The following is a 23,021-nucleotide window of genomic DNA, read 5'->3' as shown; positions in this document are numbered from 1 at the left end:
TATCTATGCGGTCCCAAAGTGATTCTTCAGAGGAAATAGGTTGTGGATTAGTATTAGCTTAGGAATCAATAACTGGGTATCACTAAACCATTCATAACAACAACAAAAGGAAATGTACAATTCTCTCTGCATTTGCAATTTTACAGCATATGAGAATAACATTTAATTTATCTACTTTGAACATATAAATAAACGCGTTATCTTATTTAAAGTAGGTAGTTGACTGCCTTTTGATGCTTTTTGAATGTTTTATACAGTAGCGTGATCATTTACTCTGGTAGTATTTTATAAATCTGGTGTAGGAAATGTAATACTCTCATAAAATACATGTAACCTCTAGTTCAGGTCTATTTTACATTATCACACAAAGACATAAAAACAACAATCTGTGGAATAAATAGCTTTTACAGTTGAGTGCTCCAGATGTGCGCTAGTGCACTGTGCAACATGTTGCATGCAGAGCCATTGATAGAGTTCAGCCAGGTTGTAAAATGGGCATCTTCCCTTGAACTAAGAAAGTGTCCAATCTGAAAGAATGCCCTCCGTAACATGACTATAGTGGAATGCCCGACATTCAAGAGACCAGGTGGCGCTGAATCACCAGTAACAGCAGTGATGGAGCAGCATTGTTGTGAAATTACCATGGCTAGCACTGCTGGCAATGTCCAAACATTTTAATGAACGACACTAGTTGCATGTAATTGCAATCCATAAGGTTAAAGTTGTTGTGGAAAAATGACATCTATGCTGCCCTACAAAACCAAGGAGCAGTAACTGCATGATTAGTGGCAGAAGAAAATGACTTCAAAGATTGTCTCCTGTCTCAACACAAGTATTGTTGGTACAGAAATGAACAGTATGTCATTTCGTAGCATTTATGGGTATAATTTCTGTTCTGATGAACTCTAAACACTAGTCATGACCTTTGACATTTAAAACACACAAAATGTAGTTACTGCAGCTCTCCTTTTTTGGGCAGTATGGGTCAAATAAAAGCTCAGTTAGTTTGCTCTTACACTGAAAAATGAAAAACCTACTGAAACCATTAAGGTCACGAATAATGTTTTCTGACCTCTCTTTCTGTCCGTGCAACTAAAGCAGCCCTTTATCACTTCAGCAGCAACCCATACAAAGAATAATCAATGCCATGGGGCAGAGTTTTCATAAATGATGTGTGATGATGAGGATTGATAAAATGTATACTGTACTGGGTAACACTAGTAAATTTGGCAGATCTTGTAGGATTCTGCAGAAATATTGTACCACCTGCAGTAAAAGATATCTCAGACATTCAAGGGTCTATGGTTTGGTCACTTGCTCAGAAGGTCATCAAAATAGCAAGCAGAAGTGTTGTAATGATAACCAGAAGGTCAAGAAAAAAGGATTTGTTGGCTGTTGGCTGTTTTTCAGACAGATGAGACAGTACTGGGTGTAACCGTGTGTGTGAGCACGTGCGTTTCCGAGCCCGGCTGCTCTTTGGGGCTGGACTTGTCCAGGACGGATATCTGAGTGACAGTGCTGCTCTCAATGAACAAAGTACGCCGCCTTTTGCTGTAGCTCAGATAGCTCTGGGTCTGCCACTTCCAAAACCTCTTCTTCAGTTCTGCCTGCACCTGAACACACACACACACCCACACGCACACACACACACACACACACACACACACACACACACACCAACATCCACATATACACGCACGCAAATAAGCATACGCACACACACACACTCACGCACACATGAATACATACAAGGCGATGATTAAAGCACAAAACACAAACACACACGTTTCCCTTCTCTCTTTCTTCCTTGTCTTCATTGTAAGATTAATAGTTACTAGAGTTCAAGTATATTAGACAGTAATAATGAAGTAGCATGAACTTTGCACTCCATAGCTAATTTGAACTGTGTCTTCATAATGACAGCATGATGTGGAAGGATGCTTGGCTTACCTCTCCATTCAGGAAACAGTAGAGCAGGGCCACAACAAATCCCTAGGGAACAGAAACATATTATCCTGTTACATTAAATACATGGTGCGCATCCTGAGCATGCGTATATAAAGGAAACTGGCACTTTTATTTTCATGGCAGCTCTATTTTAATTACACTTGTTTTACACTTCTGTTTTTTTTTACTTCTTTTATTCCATTTGTCTGTGTTGTATGTTAGAGTATTTGATTGTTATCTTTGTACATTGCACTCCCCGAAATTCCAACTCTACATATCTCCATTCATACAAATGGCTAATAAAGCTGAACTTGACTTCCATCACACACATCACACATACCTGGAAGGATCCCAGGCCAAGCTCTATGAAGATGCGGGCCTCTGCTCCTGTGTTTTCTGGCAGGAAGGCAAACACCATATAGTGCATCCCAAACAGAGGGATAAGGAACAGAGTGGATTTGGCCAGTCTCCTGCACACACACCATAGAAAAGAAACACAATGACTGTGTGTGTGTGTGTGTGTGTGTGTGTGTGTGCAACCAGCCAATGGCCTGTGATCTGAAGCTCACTCATTCACTCACTGGGCAAAAGGCTAGAGGATTCCCCCAGATGGAAACAAAGCCATCTCTTCTCACTATTTTTACACTCTATTCTTGTGCATTGAATTGTAATTCATTATGTATGTGTGTGTGTGTGTGTGTGTGTGTGTGTGGGTGGGTGTGTCTTACATGAAGTGGCTGGTGTCATTGCCGCTGACACCAGGAGACTTCAGCTTCTGGACCAGAATGCGGATCACATTGATAAAGATGATGAAGTTCACCTATATGTCACAAATGTAGAGGCATCAAGTGAACTGTGAGTAAGGCACTATGGTATTTGTACAGATGTAGCCAAGATTTATTTATTTATTTATTCTAATTGGATGTTGCACTGCTGCTGCATTGATGCGTCATTCCTGTGAAGATTTGTTTTAGAATATTCAAATTATTCTCCTTAAGGTGCAAAAAATTTCTGGCTTTTGAGATACATAAGGTTTGATTTACATCATTCAAAAAGAATACAGAATAACTGCCTAACCCCACATTCACACTGTGGGCGACTTTGTTGATGTTCTATTCTGACAGACTGCGGGCAGTGCAAGGCTCCCATCTATCTAGTGGTCTTGTGCAGCTACAAAGTTTTGAACAGTCAAATCATGTATTTTTCACGGCTTTGACATTGTCTTTCATGATGTTACATTGTTTTAATGAGTTAACGCAAGCACTAATTCATTAGCATTAATAAAAAATAAACAATAAAAAAAAACTCAATGACATTACTTCAAAACTTACCATCGACTGCAACAGTGGATGCAGCCATTCTCTAAGTTTTTGTTTTTGAGTTTATCATTCCTCTAGTCTTTCAAAATAAGTTGTAGGGAATTGGGAAGCTATGAATAGATGTAATCAACTTAGCGTCCATTCTGCACTTGCCAGGCAGAGCTATTGTTCGTGGAACAAAATCACATCGGTAGGAAATTCTGATTGGCTGTTGGCCAAGTTCAGCTGTGGCAAACTTTTCTCGGCCAACAAGCTTGATGACCATGCACATATCAGCCGAGTTCCCTGTTCGCTCAGCTCTATAGGAAATGAATGGGCTTTCAATGACTTGTTGATTGTGTTGCTCACAGTGTGAACGCAGGCTAAGAGTCTACAGAAGCTGCTGCAGACTAGATGCTAGATGGTGGACATGTACAATTAGCTACAGCTATATTGGTTCTGTAGGCCACTCACCAGTAGTGATGCAGTTATTGGCCCTTTAATGATCCACCAGATGAAGGCCACATCTGTGTCATCCCAGCAGCTGAGACAGACAAGAGACAATAATAAGACAAACAAGAGAAGGACTGCAGCATTGTACGTCCCTGACAAAGACTAAGGCTTTGTAACATACTGTTCACTGTCTAAATAGTACAGTGTCTAAATATTATCATGCAAATCCTTGTAAGCTGCTCCTTTCTAAGTCAAAGACATGGATTATCTTTTTTCCCCTCGGCCCTTTTGAGGACTCTGGTTTTTGTTTCATGACTGTATCTTGAACAGTTGTGAAGATAATTGCTGCACACACACACACACACACACACACACACACACACACACACAGAAGCATGGAAACAGAAATTACATACATAGATCCAATGAACACAATAGATCTTCTCATGCATTGTGTCTAGTTATAACCAGAAAACAAGAGGCACTTGAGCTGCCTAATGTCCCACATAATCACCCTGATATACTAAACACAAGCAGTTATGCTAATGAGGTCATTAATTAAGCTAATTAATACATTAATGGGCAAAAAATTCTACTGTATGTATGTCGACATACTTGTCTTCACATAACATGTGGGTGGCATTAATATGAACTCCATATCTTAAGGTATTAAGGAGTTAGTAAGTAGTTTCAAGAAATCAGTTTTTCCTCATTGCAAATTTATGCAGCATGGTGCTTCAAAATCTCAGCAGATCATCTAGGGGGAACCTGTGGTGTAAGTATGAAGTTTCTATCAGGGACATAATGAACGTGGACCTCATTGGGAGGTTAGGTGAGTACATTCATTTGTCTATCTTCAAAGTTTCTTATAAGGAACGCATCAGATTTCATTATCCTCACCCCCTGTTATCGTAGAAGTTTCGAGTTAGGACCCACGCCATTATGATTGTAGTTGGGAGACCTGGGAGGCACAAACAGAGTGACATGGCCATTAGGTAAGAGACAAAGAAGAGGTCTAGACAGAGAGAGAGAGAGAGAGAGAGAGAGAGAGAACAGAGAGATCAGGGGAGAACCTGAACTGAAACAGAAACAGACAAGCAAAAGAGGAAGAGCAGTTGAGGAAGCTCTGGTTTCCTGAATAGCGGGTCACCCACCCCAGCCGATGAGTATGTACCACCAGAAGTATTTCTTCTGGGAGACGAAGGTGAGAGCCAGCAGGGTCTGCAGGTACATGCCCTCCACCAGCAGCCAGAAGTAGTTGGCCAGGATACTGAACTGGAAGAACGCCACTGCTGATTTGCAGGATGTCTGCAGGACAAAACAACAATAGTCGTGACGGTCACATTAGTCTGCGGATCTCATTTAGCCTGAGCGCTCATAATGGTAATGACCTTTCCCATCAATTTGTGAGTCACAGAGAGTTGTGTAACGATGATACGTTCGGAGGCACAGATGATAATAGCGGAAGTCTGATACTAATTTGTCACCTTTCATATGAAGGGCTTAAATTCTCTGCTTGGTGAGATACCGATTGAGTGTGTCAGTGTGTGTGTGTGTCAGTCGGTATGAGAATTATAATTACACTCCAATCAAGGTCGAAGACACTGCGTCTGGGTGAGGAGCGATACCAGGGTGGCCGTTCTAAAGCTCCCACAAAAAAGGCTTTGTGACCACCGGAGTAGCCCTTTCACTCTCTCATTAAACCTATCCTCCGACACGCACACACACACACACACACACACACACACACACACATCACCAATCCATCCGAAGCCTGTTTCCTTGTTCTTACTTTTATCTTTTATGTTTCCCTCTCTTATCCCTCTATCTGGCCTCAACAAGCAGGATTTACTCTCTAAAAAAGAAAGAGGTTTTTGGCTCTGACAGAACGCAAGAGATCTCTCTCTTCTCTCTCTCTCTCTCTCACACTCTCTGTCTGACTGTATGGCCCTTTTCACCCTCTGTCTCACATCCTCCCTAATGAGTCACAGTGATGTGCCAATGCTCGTCCACTCGCAGCCTCAAAACAGGGACACTTGGCTTCACTCCGAGCCCTATCAGTGGAAAAATATAGGAGGAGAGACACTCATCATGAATGCTCTCGCAGGCTCGGCTCATTCACTTTCAGCGCTTCAATCAGACTTTCTGCTCTCGACATTAATAAGCCCTTCTGAGCTGCCGAGATTCGTGTCCGAAAAAATGCATTGCAGGTAATCTCTCCCCTGACTGCCTGTGTGTTCACTTAGGAATGAAAGAAGTAACTTAGCTCTCAGTTTCAAAATGTACAGTTTGCACATAGTAGCTAGACATGAGTTATATATACAGTAAATCTGTCATGGTAAGTAGGCCTAACGGAGCTGCATGTTCTCACACTCACAGTAGACATGAAGCAGTGGTCCAGGTTCTCGTCAGAGAAGAGAACCCCATCTTTAATGAAGACGGCACTGGCTCTCAAGATGAAGGAGGAGAACAGGTTGATGTGGATGTAGTTCCTGGTGCAGTGGAACTTCCTGTAGGGCAAAGAAACACTTCCTGCCTGAGTGATGTCATTTCCTGAAAGGAGAGTCCCGTGTCTTATGGTGCATTCCATTGGAAGTCAGAAGTTGATAGTTCCGAGTTGGAATTACCGACTTCCGATCTAAATGCGTTCCAGTGAGTCTTCTCAGGAAAACATGGACGCAACAGCCTTTGCCCATTAACGTTAAGCTATCTGACAGCTCTAGTAATGTTAGCAAGCTAGTTCATACAGCAAAGACTTCTAAGCACAACTTACTGAATTATGTTACAAATTGAAACTACAAAGTTGTTACAACATGTTTTCCTAACACAAAAACTACATTTCAAGTAAAATCAAGTTTTATTAAGTATAAATTGATGCTATGACGTAAGCTGTGTTTATGTCGGAGAACTCGGGCAGAATGAATCTTGCCCGAATTTCCGACTGGGAATTCCGACTAGAACGACCGTTCTGTTGCACTTTCCTGTGTTGGAAGTCGTTTTTCTCTGAGTTCCGAGTGCAATGGAATGCACCATGAAACCCATTTGAGATATTTGTGAATATTTTCCAAAATCTAGTAGTTTAAGAAATGATGGTGGTGGGATCAGTTCTGGAGAATTGACCTTCTTATAGACAGGTTCTTTGTGTAATATCTCAAAAAAACAGTATTACCTGAACACAGTGAAGACAAAAATGGCAGATATGAGAGAGATGAGGGAGGTGGCGTAGCCAGCGGTATACACCTGTTTGAAGTTGGAGAAGTATGTCGTCTGAAATGAAAAAAAAAAAGAAAGAAAGAAGGGCTTTAAACCACTTTTAGGATCTAATAACAAGAACTAACATTTACCTCACTGCGTGCTCACACTCTTCGCCTCACCCTATCAATTAAATGTTAATTAAAATCAAAGGAAATGGTGCACAAGTTGGATATTGGCAGTCAGGAGCTGCTGTTTTATTTCTGTCTGGTGGGAGACAATGTGGTTAATTAGCACACTCACGGCTGTATTTGTGCTGGCGCTAATGCAGTTACTTGTGAAAAAGGGCAAATCCTGCACAAGCATTTTGTGCATGGAAATGGGGTCGACCCTTGGCAGGAGACTTTTCGCGTGTTTGAGAGAGAACAACAACAATGCATGCAAGCACACATACTGTAGACACACACGCGCAAAGGAATGGCATAATAAAATAGAAGGAGAGGTGTTGTGCAAGGCAGGACAAAGGGACATTCTTTCTGCCTCTCTGTGTGTCTGTCCTATTCTATGCTCCTTTCTCTCAACTCATATTGACTAAATGAGCGTACTCCTGTCTGCTCTCACACAAGCCAGCCCAGTGGTGCGACTGGCCTGCAGCAGAGAAACAGGCTTTGTCTGATGGGTCCTCAAATATCCGCCTGGAGTGATGCTGGGACTGATAGGAATATGGTTTGGCAGCTTAAACCTGTTAACAACAACAACAGCCACTCAGTGGTCCAGTGACACTTGCAAGGGCAGCCAGACAGAGAGAACGTCCAAACGAGGAAGGAGCAAAAACAAGTGAAATACAGTGAATGGTCAATGGCTGAATAAGAGAGCTGCATGGTGGCACATACAAATGACCAAATAAAATATGTCTACCTCCGGTTCTGTCTCTGTGTCCTCGGCGAACTCGCAGGCCTCCTCGTAGGTGGGGTAGAGCTCTGACCAGCCGCGCTCAGTACAGTTCCTGTAGATGTAACCTAGGAAACACATCGACCTCTCAGTGGGAGGAATAGAAGTCCCCAACAACAAGTATCCCAGGAGATCCCAGGATCTAAAAGTGGATACAAGTGCAAAAACACAACTAGGAGGCATACGCGGAAACAAAATCTGAACCAAAAAAACTTAAAGGCGGGGTAGTGGCAGACCAAATAAGTAACTGACACACAGGAAGATAACAGACGAGTATTGAAATATATTGAAATATATGGGGGAGGTTTGCGTACTGAGATAGGGCAACAATGGAGGGACTTCAGCCAGTTGGCAAGGAAATGAAAACGGAAAGACAAAGATGAAACCGCATGCATTCAGTGTCCCTTCTCTTCACTGGAGGGAGGATAGATACAGTATAAAAAGGCAAAGGAAGATGGAGGTCAATGATGGTCAATGTGGCAGAGTATTGGATTAACTAACCAATTAAAAAAAGAAAGAAAGATAGAAGAAAAAAAAATAGATATATATACTGTATATTCCTCTTCCTATTTTAGATCTCAATGGTACCAGCTCTTCATTGATAGATTTCCACTGTTTACAATAATCTTCAGACAAAATACAACATTGCATTAATATTGTATTTATTAGCCTCAATTCTGTAAGACTAGCAGTTTATAGTGAAATTATAAATGAATACTTACATGCAGCAATTTCATATTTCACACCTTATCAACAAGAGGCAGTATGACGCACTCCCACATCATGTGCACATATAATAATAATAATAATAATAATAATAATAATAAACTTTATTTATATAGCACCTTTCATATCATAAAATGCAGCTCAAAGTGCTTTACAAGAGAAACAATAAAAATCAATAAATAATGATAAAAACAATCCTAAAATATAAAAAGCATAAAACAAGTATAAGAAATATAAAACAGGTATAATAATAAAATAAATTGAAAATAATAAAGAACAATCATAGATATAAAAAGCATAAAACAAGTATAAGAAATATAAAACAAGTATAAGAAAAATAAAAAAAAGTATGAATTAATAACAATGGTAAAATAAAAAGGTGGAATTAATTAAAAGCAAGATCATAAAAATGGGTTTTGAGCTGTTTCCTAAAACTATCAACAGAAGTTGCTTGTCTTATTTGTAATGGGAGTTTGTTCCAAACCTTTGGTGCACATATTGGCTCATTACTGTTAAATTTGTTGCCATTCGTTCTGATTCATGAATAAGATGGCTCCACCATGAACAAGCAGTTTCCTGGGGATGAAGTCTATTAGTTTTACTAGGACATTGATGAATAACATTAGTTAAAATCACATACGAATCTCTCTCTCCTCCCCCCCCCCTTCCTCTCTCTCTGCAAATACAAGCGTAAACAAATACGCATGAAAACAGAGACATCCTGATGTTATGATGGATGAGGAGTTAGTTCCTCAGAGGAGAAATAACCCGCTGCTCTCTTCATTATGATTTAATGGGCCGGACCATAATTCCATCTGCATGTTAATAAGATGGGTGGTAAGAGATAAGGAACTGCACCTCCCATTATCCTCTGGAGGACAGATGACTGCATAGCACATGTAAACACATATCCACATGCGCACTCTCTCTCACTCACACACACACACACACACACAAGAGGTAATGAAGGCAATACTGAACATACACGCATAATGATAGCCTTGCCCCCCGCCAAGTGATACAAGTGATGTATGTGTGCAAGTACATTTTCACTCTGGCACACACTGTACTTACTGCACCTACTGTATCCCAAACCGTGGCAAAACTATGAGATTTGCAGTGAGAAATCCTTGCTTTGTTCACTTCACTAAAAGTTCTAGGTCAGTCTCAGAATAGTCTGATGACTGGAAGGGCTGTAAATGATGAATACGAATGAGGGGAATGCGGAGACAGCAGCGATGTTCTCCCACCATGGCCTGCAGTAGGATGACGGAGCTCGCTCACCAAGCTCTATGACAGTCATGACGCGGAGAAGGTCACCAGGTTCACTCCGTGTGTGTGTGTATGTGTGTGTGTGTGTGTGTGTGTACAGTGTGTGTATACGCGAATATGTGTGCGCGATAGGGAGGATAAGAAGTTTACAGTGAATTGTAATAATAGAACTCGGCTCCACGGATATGAATATGCCTGTCCATCTCCTCGGCATAGCCAAGGAGAATGTGGGGGTTTGAGTCGTGGGCGGTTTTACTGATATCAACCCGCCAGAGTTCTTTCCCTGCATTAGCCTCAGTATAATGTGGCATGTAAAACCTGCAGCCCTGCAGCCATAGCGTCGGTGGGTGAATGGTTGCTTGTGAATGGAGGGCTAAGGCTAAGGCTCCAGGGAGGGCGCTAGTGCTCATACCACCATGCCTAACGAGCAGCGCCAATTCCTTCCTCATGCTCTTGGCTCTCGCAGTGAACTCTTTGATTTTCCAATAATTCATTATTTTCTCTGACCGTGGCCTTCCATTGGATAGACTGAACCTAGCCACAGAGCTACAGTGTTTATCTCTGTCTGGTGTCTGTGGGGGAGGGAATCCGGGGGGTCCAGGAACCCACTAAAACTTAGAGTTATGAGGTCATCAACAGCAACCTCCGCCTCCTCCTCCTTTTCCCTCCACACACTAAGTAGAAGCTCAACTTTCGCTGAGAAACTCTTGATATGTTTGTTCTTCTCCACTCTCTGTTGTTCTCTGTTACACTCTCTATCAATCTTACTGCCACTGAAAATCAGCGAGTGGATCATTCCAGCACCCCATATCCCACATACAATACATGTTCGATGTGTGTGTGTGTGACACCACAGAGATTTTGTCATTCAAGAGGTTTCAAGACACAAAGACACTCTCCCATACACTCAGACACACACATACACACATTTCCACGTCCTCAATTGTCAGTCATCCTTTATCTAAAGTCAACCATTTTATGATGCATGAGAGGTTATAAATGTATTTGTTTCCTTTAGGCAAGCCAGCTGGATGAGACAGGGGCTGGGAGAAGGTGGGGTTGTGTAAACAGTCAGGAGAGCATTGCTATCTACAGCCAAGTCCATGACAGAGACACAGGGGGAGGAATCCATGAGACCCTCTGTGTAGAATAAGTCTAGTCTCCATAAACCACACTGTGAAATCATAACACTGGTCCCAGGAGATAGCTATATATAACCTGGCTACTTTGCTGTGCTATAAACTAAAAGATAGATGCAAGTGGGCTAAAGTGCAGTGTTTGTGCATGCAAAAACAGAGCATAATCGGGCCATTTTTGATACATACAAAACTTGGGCATTTGAAAAGTCAACTGAGAAATCATAGGCTTAGATCTAGCTTCCCAAACCCCATGCTAACAGACAATATTGCCTTAAGCCAGGTTATTGATTCACAAATGGGTCAACATCAATGAGGGAAATACAGTACAGGCACTAAAGGAGGATGAAAAAAATAGGCTGTACAGCATGATTGTTGGCAAAATTGTTGATCTACATTGACTCAAAATGATACAAATGTATCATGCCGACGGCCTGTGAGCCTGAGGTCAAAGGTGAGTTGAAGTGAGTTACCTTGGTTGTTAGCGAACAGCTGGGAGACATTAGCACAGGAGACGCTGACCACCTGTCCCACCTCAGCACGGTACCAGCAGCGAATGTCGTCCCACACCGTTGGACACCCTGGGACAGGAAGACAACATGGTAACACACTGTGTCACTTCATGCAGTCAAAAATAGTAGTTTGACTGATGAGTTCACAGTAAATGTAGAGGGGCCAACTGGTTGAGGAAACAATATCTAATATGGTCAGATACATGTGGTGCCTTTGGAGGACAGATGAGCATATACCTTATTGTACAAATGAGAGCTAAATGGTAATAGGAAGGGTGAATCATTATACTGCAATTCAACCAGTGATAAAGTGTAAAGATCAGTGTCAAAACAGAGTATCAGACAATTATTCAACCACATTAATAAATGAGTGAAAACAGTGCAAATCAATGTGAAACATAGCAATACAGTTAACTGGTAAACCTAAGTGTTATATTCCTCCTTTCATCCTCTCTTGGGCTGAAGGGGAGCGAAGTGAATTGGAGAGACTGAAAGGTAATGCAGACATGAAGAGAGATTTTCAAGTTCAGACTCAAGTTCAGTATTGCCTTCATTATCTCTTGTGTGTGTGTGTGTGTGTGTTTCAGTAGCAACCACCCAGCAAACAAGCCCTATTGGGGCCAATGTGGGGCCACTGTGGGCTGAAAATTTGGCCACTTGTGGGCTGCCCACAGTGGGCCCATATCAGCCGTATAATATGGGCCCCAACGTTTGGGGCCCTAGTGGGTCGCCCACACCAAGCCCAAAGCTGCACGGCTTGGTGTGGGCTGCCCACAAAAAACCCATACAGGGCCCATAGGTGGGAAAAGACCGTGGGCCCTGCATGGGCAAAACCACGGTGGGCGCTTGTGGGATTAGAGTGGGTTTGCCCCAGACCACACTGCCCACAAAAACCCTACAGGGGGTTGTTTGCTGGGCAATTGATTAACTGATACATACAAGTAACACGGGAAGGTGTGGACACTGCTCTTATTGAGAGCTCAATGGTGGTGTGTGTATAAAGTTGATAATAATTTTTACATATAACATACACATATTTTGCATACATAAGCATATATGTATTTCCACTAGTTTGAACTCAGAAAGACAGACAGTCAACACACACACACACACACACACACGTTGCATGCATGTACACCATTACATTATGGATACTAACTCATTACATCTAGGCTGAAGGTTATGGAAGAACATCAATTAAATCAGTTTCTCTTCTTTGTGAATAAAGAACAAAGAATATTTGCTCAGTTCTGATGTAATTCTTATTAAGTAAACAGAGAGCCGTGTGCGAAGTAACCTCAAAGTCTAGACATTCCAAATATAAATTAACACTGATTCTTTTCTCTGTCTCCTTCCTCTCCCTTGCACTTTTTACATCTCTTTCAGCACACTGTTCATTCTATCCACAAGGCACTTTATGACCTTGAACGTCCTCTTTATGGTACCTGCTAATGTTAAGCAGCAGTTCACACACCTATAAAGCAAAATCATTTGAGCAGTAGAAAGCCAGCCTTCAAATGGAGTCAGATGTAATTTTTATGGGGGTTTCCCCTGGTCTGGGAATGTGAGGGGCGTTTGATTTGGTGATGTCTTCAGCCCTCCTCTCTGCCCACGCTCCCTCTCTGCACCGTGTTATTCCCCCTCGCACGGCTGACAAGCTCTCCCCGCAGCCTCCGTCTCTCCAAATGAAGGGAGGTGTGGGAGCGAGAGCAGTAATGAGAAGCCCATCTCTCTCCGCCGCCACAACGCCCGATACATCAAAGAGAGCTCGACCCGGCGTCAATTAAAACAGCAGCGCGGGCAGACACGCCACTTCTCATTCATAATAAAACACAGCTTTTGGCTAATGCTGGAGGTTCTCCCACCAAAGTTGTGATGCGGCAAACATCTCCCGGGATAAATGTGACTTTTTATTTTCGCCATGTGTCATGCCTATTGTTTGTACAATAACACTGAGCTGCAGATGGCATTTTCTTCTGTTGCATCGATTGAATATGGCACGCAATTAGCCTGCTATTTAGAATGTCCTGATGGCTCTCCAGCTAATGAAGAGCTACTCTTGTTTGTACCAGACTGCAGCACCATGAAAGGGCACAGTGTTATTGTTTGAGTCGTATAGCGTCTGAAAGGAGCTCCACTGGTGGCCACAGTAAGTACCTTCATTAGGTGCTAATTAAAGCATTGCTCTCTGGCAGTTTGAGAGGATGAATATATTATATTGTATTGGATAATGTACTGGATGAATGATGCGCTCTCACTTTCTCTTTCTCCTCATCTACAGGCGTCATCGGCTAATAACGCCTGGGTCTGAGAGGTTCTACTTAGTTTTTATCCCATCAACAGACCCAGCATCTTGAACACAAAGCCTTGTTTTTCATGCTCATGCTCTCGGTATTCAGAATTTCAATGCATCCCGTCTCCAGGGTCTCAGTTATCGCATTAAGATCAGTGGATTGGGTGTTTCGTAATGTTCTTCAGCAGCATCGTTAGGCCCACACATGCATGCATGAACATCACATCTTGTGCAGAATACAGGACACACACACACACACTCACATTTGTAAGTGCATATATGTATTAGGACACACACACAGGCATATATAGGTACAGAGCCATACCTGCCTGTTTGATTTCAGCGGTAAGTCTTTCTTTGTCTTGGTGCTTCACAACAGCATGAAGTTATACAAGCATGCACCCATTTGACATTTATGTGACCTATAATACACATTAAGTACAAGTGACGGGGCAAGGTTTGTCATTTCTGGTGCAGACATGATGTGGTTTGTGAGGAAGTAGAATTAGATTGACCAAAGGTGCTGGGTATACACCCTGTGTTCTTACCTCCTCACTCACTCCTCCTCTGGCTATAGTTCTACCCCTCACACTTTGGTTTTCAGTGTTTTGATGGCCCCATTTGTCCCCTGTTTTTCATGTACAGGTATCCATTGGTTCTGCAGTAACATTGTTAACAATATTGCAGCTGAAAAGGCTCGGCCGGGATATACAATATCCTCCCTTCAATAAACAATGTTATGTGATCTAAGATAGAGCAGGAGAAGCAGCATTGGAAGGAGAAATGGAGAGAAGGAAGATAGAGGAGAGAGAGAGAGGGGAGGATATGAAAACAGTCAAGTGTTGTGAATTGCTTTATGTCCAGAAAGTCAGGACAGCCCATAGTTTAACTGAGTGATATAATCATGGAACCATTACAATTTGTTTTATGTTGTATTTAGACTTATATCTCTCTCCCTATTTTCCTTTCCACCCACAATCCCCCATCTCCCCACCCATAACTCTATAACCTCCCACCGCCCAACGCCTAAACCAAGGAAAACTAGCTGTTTCCACTGACCCAACATGTTAAAGTCACACAAATAACCATATAACAAAACAACAAACAAATCACATCTGTTGGATAAGTAACTAAACAAACTGGCTACTGTCTAGGCTGACAGCGTTGTCCAAGTCCAAGCCGCACATCACTCACAATATGCTAACATGCATGCACACACACACAAACACACACACAAATGTAATAATTCTCAATTTAATTTTGTTCTCTGGTATTCAGTGTGTGTAATTGGTTATGATAATGACAATAGTGAGTGACCACGTAGAGACAGAGAGGGCAAGAGAGTCATGGTGTGCAGTGATCCATGGAAATGCCAAGAGTGGAGCGTGAAAGCCATGTTTAAATGGGCAGACACACACACACACACACACACACACACGCTTCCTCCCTCTCTCTGTCTCTCTCTCACACACACACACACACGCACACACAAATTCATGAGGCTGGCTATTGCTTAATGTGAATCTAATTTCAAGTATCCTTCGAGAATGGACAAGACTTTGTTAACTCTCTTTCTCTATTTGCTCCTTTTTCCTCATTTCCTCTCTCTGATCGTGTTTCCTGTGGTACTGGAGGTGTGAAGGTAATTAATTTTGGTGCGGACAAGACATCTGCCCTCTTTCCCTCCGCTGGACATGCGTTCATTACTCTGAGAGAGAGAAAAAGGTGTGCGAAAGTGAGATGAAGACAAAGTGTGTGTGTGTGTGTGTGTCTACCTGTCACCTTTTCACCCACAGCAACCACAGTTACCAGGTACAATGTAATACTACATAGCAACACTGACATCACTTTATTTCACCACTGCCAATATCAAGCCCTAGAATTTCCTAAATGCTATCATTCTCTCTAATGACTATTTCATCAACCTTATTGCCCTTTACCACCTCTCCCTATCTTAACCATCTGTTCCTCCCATTTTTAGTCACATCTGATAAGCCCTTTCACTCCTGATGCATCATGATGAATAAGTCACCTTATTAAAATGATGACATGATGTTCATCTGAGACCCCATTTGACCTCATACTGAAACCCACAACTTTGTCCTTCACGCACTGAGACAACCACTTCTATTCTCTATTCTCTATCCTCTAGTCTCTGTTCTCTATTCTTGCTTCTGCTCTCGGTTCTATTTCCCACTGCTCTGTGGTCAGTGAACTGAGGGGAATCTCATCCCTACTGCCCTCAGCCTTCTCCTCAGGACAGTTCTGGTTAAACAGGCTGGAATATTCATGAGGTTTAAGCTCATTAGCAGTAGGTTTACAACCAGGGAATGCGTTTGACATTTTTGTTCGTCTATTCCAGTTCTCCAGATCCTTTTTTCCCCTGGCAGCTTTCTGCAGCTAAGCCTTGAGCAGCCTCCTTAGGATGAGCTATGATGCTGTATGCATGTGTGTGTGTGTGTGTGTGTGTGTGTGTGTGTGTATGTGTCTGTCTGTTTGCGTCTGTGTTCGGCGGGCTGAGTGAAGGCAGTTGGGAGACACAGGAGCAGCTGGGACTCTGTCTCCCTCTGGACGATCCAGTGTTGTAAAATCCGAGTGGAGAAGCCACGCCTCATCTACCTCAGTCAGCTTTTAGCCTGTGCGTGAGGAGGCTCATACCTGCCGCTTCGAATGATAATTGTCACGTCTTTGCTTTGGACGATCACAGGAAAGGGTGACAAATGATGCAATTAATTCTGAGCGACACCAGCTGCATTGGCAGTCCCACTGGCGAGCAGATGACACTCTACCTTTCATAACAACCTTCTCAGAACAGAGAGAGAGAACGAGGCGAGTGGAGCCTACCCGCCTAGAATGACCCTGTCTCATAACTCACAACACTTCAAAACAAAGAGATTTCATATTTCTAGTAATCTACCTGCTTTAAAACGGCATCTCAGATGGAAAATGCAGCTTGGTCCTCCTGAAGGACAGGCTGTTCCAGTGGCTGATTTATCTGGGGCATTGAGGGGGTGATAATGAATGAATCTCCATTGGTTCAGTTGGCTCACTGCCTTCCCAAGCAGAAGAGATGAAATGGGAGCAGTCCAGGTTGACAAAGTGCCTCTAATCCAGACATCTACACACCTGATTAGTTCCGCTGATTGTTTTTGGCTGCTTGGCCAAGTGAGGGACAATGATTTTGGTCACAGGAAGCTCCACAATTGTGTTCACTATGCTTTTGATTAGAGAGTGACGATCATCAGCTACAGGAAAGCATCCAGTAGGCCGACCATGGTTACTTCCTTCGATCAGGGTAGCGAGGTTTAATTTCAGGGTTTTGCACAGATGTGTCTTAATCTATATCTTAAATAGGTATCTGAATTGGAGCTAATGGGTAATCTTGCATACTATAATATATGCACATATATAATGTAAGCATATCTTAAAGCAAAACTGAGGTATAAGTACTGTTACTTTGCTGAAATTTTACCTAAGGGGAAAATTAATTACTGGTGTAAAAAATCTAGTGAGTAAAAGTAATGTAATTCTAATTAAAAATGTACTCAGACATTGCTATACACAATCTTTCCTGTAATTCAAAAAGGATCACAGGAGGGAGAGTGCAAACTAGTTTCTTTTAATTGAATAAAAGGGAATAATAAAAATAAAGTGAGTAGATGAAGTAAAGCATGAATCAACACAACACCTAAGGGATGTGTCACACACGTCCACACAGACCTGTCCTGCTGGAGTGGTTGTTGTCCTCCTGTATCTGGATGCAGTCCTCTTGAGCCTTCATGTGCTGCAGTACCAGGGCACAGTCTGGGTGAATGGCTTCTGTCTGAGGAGTAGAGAGAGAGCACAAAGAGAGGGGACGTTAATTAGCAGCAGTACAGTGAGGAGGAGGCAAATTGTATCTAGCAGCTAAAGTTACAGTATCCCTTACCTCATTTGTACCATTCTAAATTACTCAGTTCAAGAAAGAAAGACGTAAGCCCCCCTCCACCCCCTTCCCAGGTCGTAGTGTGGAACCTGATGTGAAAACCCTGAGGATGGTAGCAGTTCTCCTCCAGTGAGGAACCTCTGTGCAGTAATCAGCCCCCTCGACAGATGAGACCTGGGAGCTCGATGACTTTCTCTTAAACTCCTGACATATACTGTCAAGGCTCCTGCGCCTTTCACTCCCTTTCACGCCTTGTGAAGTATCTGAGGAGGAGGAGGACAGAAATCGGCGCTGGAAAAAGTGACCTAGGCCAATAATAATTTTGAGTGAAATATGTAAATGTACATATGCCAAAAAATACAGATTTAAACAGCATCTCCATGCTGCAACTAAATTAGATTTGTGCAATCCTGTCACAAAATTGATTGCATTTGATTCTGGGTGTCAAGCCTATTATATGCCTTCAAATGAGAAATAAGCCCTGTAATTGGTTTGGAGGAGTCTCACTGATTGCTAGGGCATGTGTTTGGTTGTGAGTGTGTAATACATCATGGCAAGACATCCTGCCTGTCTCACAGATGGTGACACTGCAGGTGAGTGTGACCTTTGACCCCCTCCACTCCACTCACAGTGCTGCTGTGCCCAGGATTAACATGAGACAGGAGAGGTTTGCTCCTATTGGACAGAACAACCTCCCGGCCAATTACAGAGAACAGCTCACCGTGCACTGCACTGCAGCTGTCAAGTCTGTCTTGGTGTGTGTGTGTGTGTGTGTGTGTGTGTGTGACTGTATATGTATCTGTATGTGTCAGCCTATTCAAGTATCTTGCTTTTCCTTCATTTTTCATTTTCCCTTCAATGAACCAGTTCCTAGGTGTGGAGAAGCTTGATTTGTTCAAATACGTAAATCAAAAAGTGCACAGTTTCCCTGCACTCCCTTCCTCAGTCTTATCTCACTGGCTCAAAAGGACACGCTCAGAAAATACACCTTATAAATCCTGGCTTCTCACTAAATAACCCTCCCGGTCTTTTGCATTCTCCACAGCACAGGGTCATACGCTCAGACGAGACTCTGAAAGGGAGAGGAAAGATGACGGAGGTTTCTCTGTCAGATATCCTGCTCATTTTCCTGGAGCCCTACAGCATGCAATGTTTTATCCCCTCCTCTCTGATTTAAGGATTAGCAGCTAAATCCGTGGTGCCAGCAAAAACATTGGACTAGGCAGGAGTAAAAGTTGCAGTGAAAGGGCTAAATTTATTCAGCATCACAATATAATTAAGCTGGATGGTTCTCACGTCCCCCAAAATCATTTGGATGGTTTATACCAACCAACAGATGTTTCTGTGTAGCTGAGACAGAGTAGCAGGCAATAAAAAGATCTGTCAGTTCAGTCTGCCAGTGATACAAGACAGCAGTGAAACAGCCTCCTTCATACAAGCAAAGACAGCCTTTATCCGTATCAGCGGCATGGTGTCCAATCCGATATAAACAATGAATGCAACACAGTGAAAAATAAAAAAAATAGTAATTTCGTAAATCGGTGGTGGGCAGAAAATCTAGTGGAAAAAATATGAATAAGTGGAAAACCTGGCAGCTCCTCATAATGCAGGATTTTCCCATCAAGAATAATGGAGAGAATTCTGCCAGAAGTGTGAGCATGTGTGTGTGTGCGTGTGTGTGTAAGGGCGTGCATATGTATGTATAGGGGGTGGATGAGTGACATTTGAGCATACACTTAAATTATTTTAACCCTCTAAAGGGCACAGTGTGAGTAATGACGTTTGCTTGACCCTCAATTATCGTTTCTCGCAAGGTGCTTCGCTCTCACCCGTAAATGACAACAGTTTATGTGGCCGCAATTTGATTTGAATGCAATCGTTGTCTTAACCAGGTCATTATCATAGGCCACCGATTGCCCCGAGCCCACCTTGCTCACTGCATATACATTTTTCATCATTTCAGAGTGATACAAAGTATAGCTAATCACCAGGACTTTGATGTCATTAAAAATGTGTATTAAAATGTGTGTGAGTGTGTGTGTGTGTGTCTTTGGGGGCAGAGAGAGAGAGAGAGAGAGAGAGAGAGAGGGTCAGAGGGAGAAAAAGGAAAAAGACAACAGTGACAGTGAGAAAGAGCAAGAAAGTCAGTAAAGGCAACTGTGAACATGCATAATAATTCACTGCTGCCATATTCACTTGAATGCAATTACAATGGTCCGGCAGGTCAATAAGTGGCATTATAGATGCCCATCCTGCTGTCATCAATATATCAGCAATCTATAATGAGAAGGGAGAAGACAAAGAAAGGACCAGAGACGCACTACAATTAATGCCAGTCAGAAATGGAGCGAAATCCCTGGAGGAAGCAGCTAATAAAGGAAGGGACAATGCAACATCATTAGCAGCTTCATGAGGTAGGCCATGGCTCAGAGAAGCCAAAGGTCTTAGTACTTCAGCCAGCTGAAGCTTCCGTATTTGATTTAGACACTGAAAAACCCCATGTGGGTCTAGACACTGAAGAACCCCATGTGGGTCTATTTCTACCGCTGCCTGGGAAGAGTAGGAGCCACTGTTAAAGGCATGATGAAATGAAGTCCATAAAGATATAAAGTTCAAATCAGTATAAAATGGAATAAAATAGGCGTCTTCTTCACCCTGAATTTTCTGTGTCGTTTTAGTTTCAGATATAGAATAGGCTAGCTGCTGTGCATGATCAAAAAAAGAAAAAGAAAATATTAATGCTTTCTCTTTGCCACTCCATAGGCAGCAGAGTCAAGTGAGACAAGTGTCCACAGTGAGGTTGTCCTAATGGAGTCACGGGAGACACATAGGAAATAGTGGGGTGGAAATGGACCAGTCAGCATTAAAATCACGTGATCCCTTGGGATTTTACACCATTCAATACCAATACCAATGCCAAATGAGTCATGATTCAGCTCTGATAGAGTCGTGACACCTAGGGTAATATCTGCACATTCTGCAAATAGGACACAGGGCAATATCTACTAATATAGGGGTTTTAGGAGGGAGCACCAGTTCGGGCCACCCTCAGTCATTTCCATCTTACATAGCCTAGTAGACCCTCATAACTTGGCACAAATGCACAAATCTCAATCTCAATCTCTCTCTCTCTCTCTCTCTCTCTCTCTCTTTACAATTCTTTTACACTATCTATCCACAGTCTCTAGAAAGGTTTTTCTTGTCTACACCTAACAAATCTCATGTGAACGGAGTCAACATTCAGTTGTTCCTGTCTGTTCACTCACCGTTTCCCACACCGCCAACTGCAACAACAGCCAGAAGTGAAATATCGTGGCCATCCATTTCAACCAAGTTGTAGAGATGATCATACTGTTTTGCAATATTATTAGGTTTTAAGGAAAATACGCAAAAAATAAAATAAAACAAATTCCAAGAAATTAAATTAATCGTCTCCTTTTTCGAAAGAGGTGATTTCCCCTTGTTACACTCCTCATGCAAAAATCCATAAAACAATTTGGTTATATTCGCCAATATGAAGTTTGACGGTCTCTCTGTTAGCCGGTGACCAAACAAGACTTTCACGTTACGCGCGGAGGAGAGCCTGGAGTCGACTGAGCCAAACAAGGTGCGCGCCCCCCTGAAAAAGCAGAGCGCACAGACGTATACAGCAGCAGTATGGAGCACATTACCAAATGGGGAGGATTCATTCATTTTCTCAACTTTTGGAAAGAATCTTTGTCTTCGGACATCATTCATCCACACGTTAATTTATCCAAGTCCTACTCTATAATATTCCTATAGGAAGTTGCTCTTTGGTGTTCAGTAGTGTGTTTATACTTATCATATTTGATGTTTTTTTTTTTTTACTCCTATGGTATCACTACGATATAAGGACTTTTCGTTGTGACATATATTACGTGATATAGTATTCTTCCTTCATTTATTATCGGATTACTTTTTTGCAAAGGTAAATCCACTTTACAAAGCAGGAGTAAACTTAAACGAATTTTGAAGTGTGTGTGTGTGTGTGTGCATGTGTGCGCGCGCGCGCGCCCGCATGTGGACATGCCCTTGTAGCTATAATTCCATTACACAGGACACTTAATATAAACGGCTAGAATAAATACAAGCATATAAACAATGTGTTTTGACAGCAGCTGATAGAGCTGCTACTCTGCTTGTGTAGTTGGAGGCACCAACTGGACTGAATGCAGAGGTCGATCAATGACACACATTGCCTTTGGCTCCCTACCAGGACCACCAACAGTGAGCTGCTTTGCAAACAACACCTGTGTTGAAAAAGGGGGTCTAACTGTAAGGGGAGGAGTGGGTTCAAATTCCGATTAAACATAATATTTTTTCACTTTTGTTATCTGTATTTATGAAATGTGTGTGTGTGTGGGTGTGTGTGTGTGTGTGTGTGTGTGTGTGTGAGAGAGAGAGAGAGAGAGAGAGAGAGAGAGAGAGAGAGAGGGCACTATGGTGTGTGGCTATATTGATGTATTGAGGAGAAGGAGCAGCATGAGAGGTGTCTGACTTTGCCTTGTGGACGAACTGTTCTCCTTCCTGTCCATAACTAAATCATTTCATGAAATTTATCATGCAATTTCTAGATGATGCAGTCTTTATTTTTTTGTCATTCAAGGACTTCAGTTATCAATTATCCTTTAAAAAGTATCAGAAATTGTTTTGACCTTTTATTATCAAGCGATTTGTAAGATGTCAATTTTTAAAGAGTCTACTTGGTTTATATCTTCAGGCAACCTGTTTCAGAGTCCAGGGACTCTAATAGCAAACATCTATTTAGCAAACACCTTAAATGTTATCAATAAAAAAATTTATTTGTATTTCAAATTCCACTGAAAGCTAATGTGGACAGTTTTAAAAGGGAGAAGCAGAATTAAAAGGTTTCTACTTTTATTTCTTGTTAATAGATTAATTGCAAACATGTTTGATGGGACCAGAATAAAGAAAACTTCATCAGCCAAGTTTGGCATTTTCTGTACAGAGGCCAATCATGGAATGTTAAAAAAAAAATAATGCTAAAATGATCAGAAGAACTCAAATTCTTTATTTCCCAACATTTTAAAGTAAGACCATACATTACAAGGTAAAGTTTGTGTCCATGTTTACAGGGCTAGAGACCAAACTATGCTGCGTTTAAGGAGGAGACGGATAGACGATGGGTTTCCGAGATTGGGAGGAAGTCAACTTAATATATTCTTTATCTGAAATATTTGTTGAAGAGTAAATGTAGGCATTCAGATTGCTATGAATTAGGACATTTAGTCATAGACCCACCTGCTTAATAAGACACTTGTTTGCGCACCTTGC

The 23,021-nt window shown here is 42.1% G+C and overlaps 1 protein-coding gene across 1 annotated transcript; it reads right to left on the bottom strand.

The window, feature by feature from the left end:
• Positions 1 to 1,327: 1,327 nt before the first annotated feature.
• ghrhrb (growth hormone releasing hormone receptor b) lies at positions 1,328 to 21,077 on the bottom strand. The gene is made up of 13 exons (XM_071538706.1): positions 20,972 to 21,077; positions 17,501 to 17,603; positions 11,449 to 11,556; positions 7,809 to 7,909; positions 6,868 to 6,965; positions 6,076 to 6,208; positions 4,853 to 5,006; positions 4,599 to 4,659; positions 3,720 to 3,789; positions 2,676 to 2,767; positions 2,288 to 2,417; positions 1,951 to 1,992; positions 1,328 to 1,613 (listed from the first exon to the last, which is right to left on the bottom strand). Exons 1-13 carry the CDS (start codon positions 21,053 to 21,055, stop codon positions 1,407 to 1,409), a joined length of 1,383 nt encoding a protein of 460 aa, XP_071394807.1. The 5' UTR covers positions 21,056 to 21,077; the 3' UTR covers positions 1,328 to 1,406.
• Between the last annotated feature and the right edge of the window lie 1,944 nt (positions 21,078 to 23,021).

The sequence above is a fragment of the Centroberyx affinis genome, unplaced genomic scaffold (assembly GCF_046629955.1).
Source record: "Centroberyx affinis isolate AG114_WGS23_722 - 3 ecotype Tasmania unplaced genomic scaffold, CSIRO-AGI_Caff_v1 ptg003328l_1, whole genome shotgun sequence".
NCBI lineage: Eukaryota > Metazoa > Chordata > Actinopteri > Beryciformes > Berycidae > Centroberyx > Centroberyx affinis.
Note: the sequence above shows the minus strand (reverse complement) of the source record. Positions and strands in the feature narration are given on the sequence as shown.

Coding starts and splice junctions, on each gene's coding strand:
- ghrhrb (XM_071538706.1), bottom strand. CDS start 21,055: ATGATCATCTCTACAACTTGGTTGAAATGGATGGCCACGATATTTCAC. Junction 4,660..4,852: donor GTACATACTCATCGGCTGGG/GTGGGTGACCCG, acceptor TGTGCCTCCCAG/GTCTCCCAACTACAATCATA. Junction 1,614..1,950: donor ACTGTTTCCTGAATGGAGAG/GTAAGCCAAGCA, acceptor GTGTGTGTTCAG/GTGCAGGCAGAACTGAAGAA.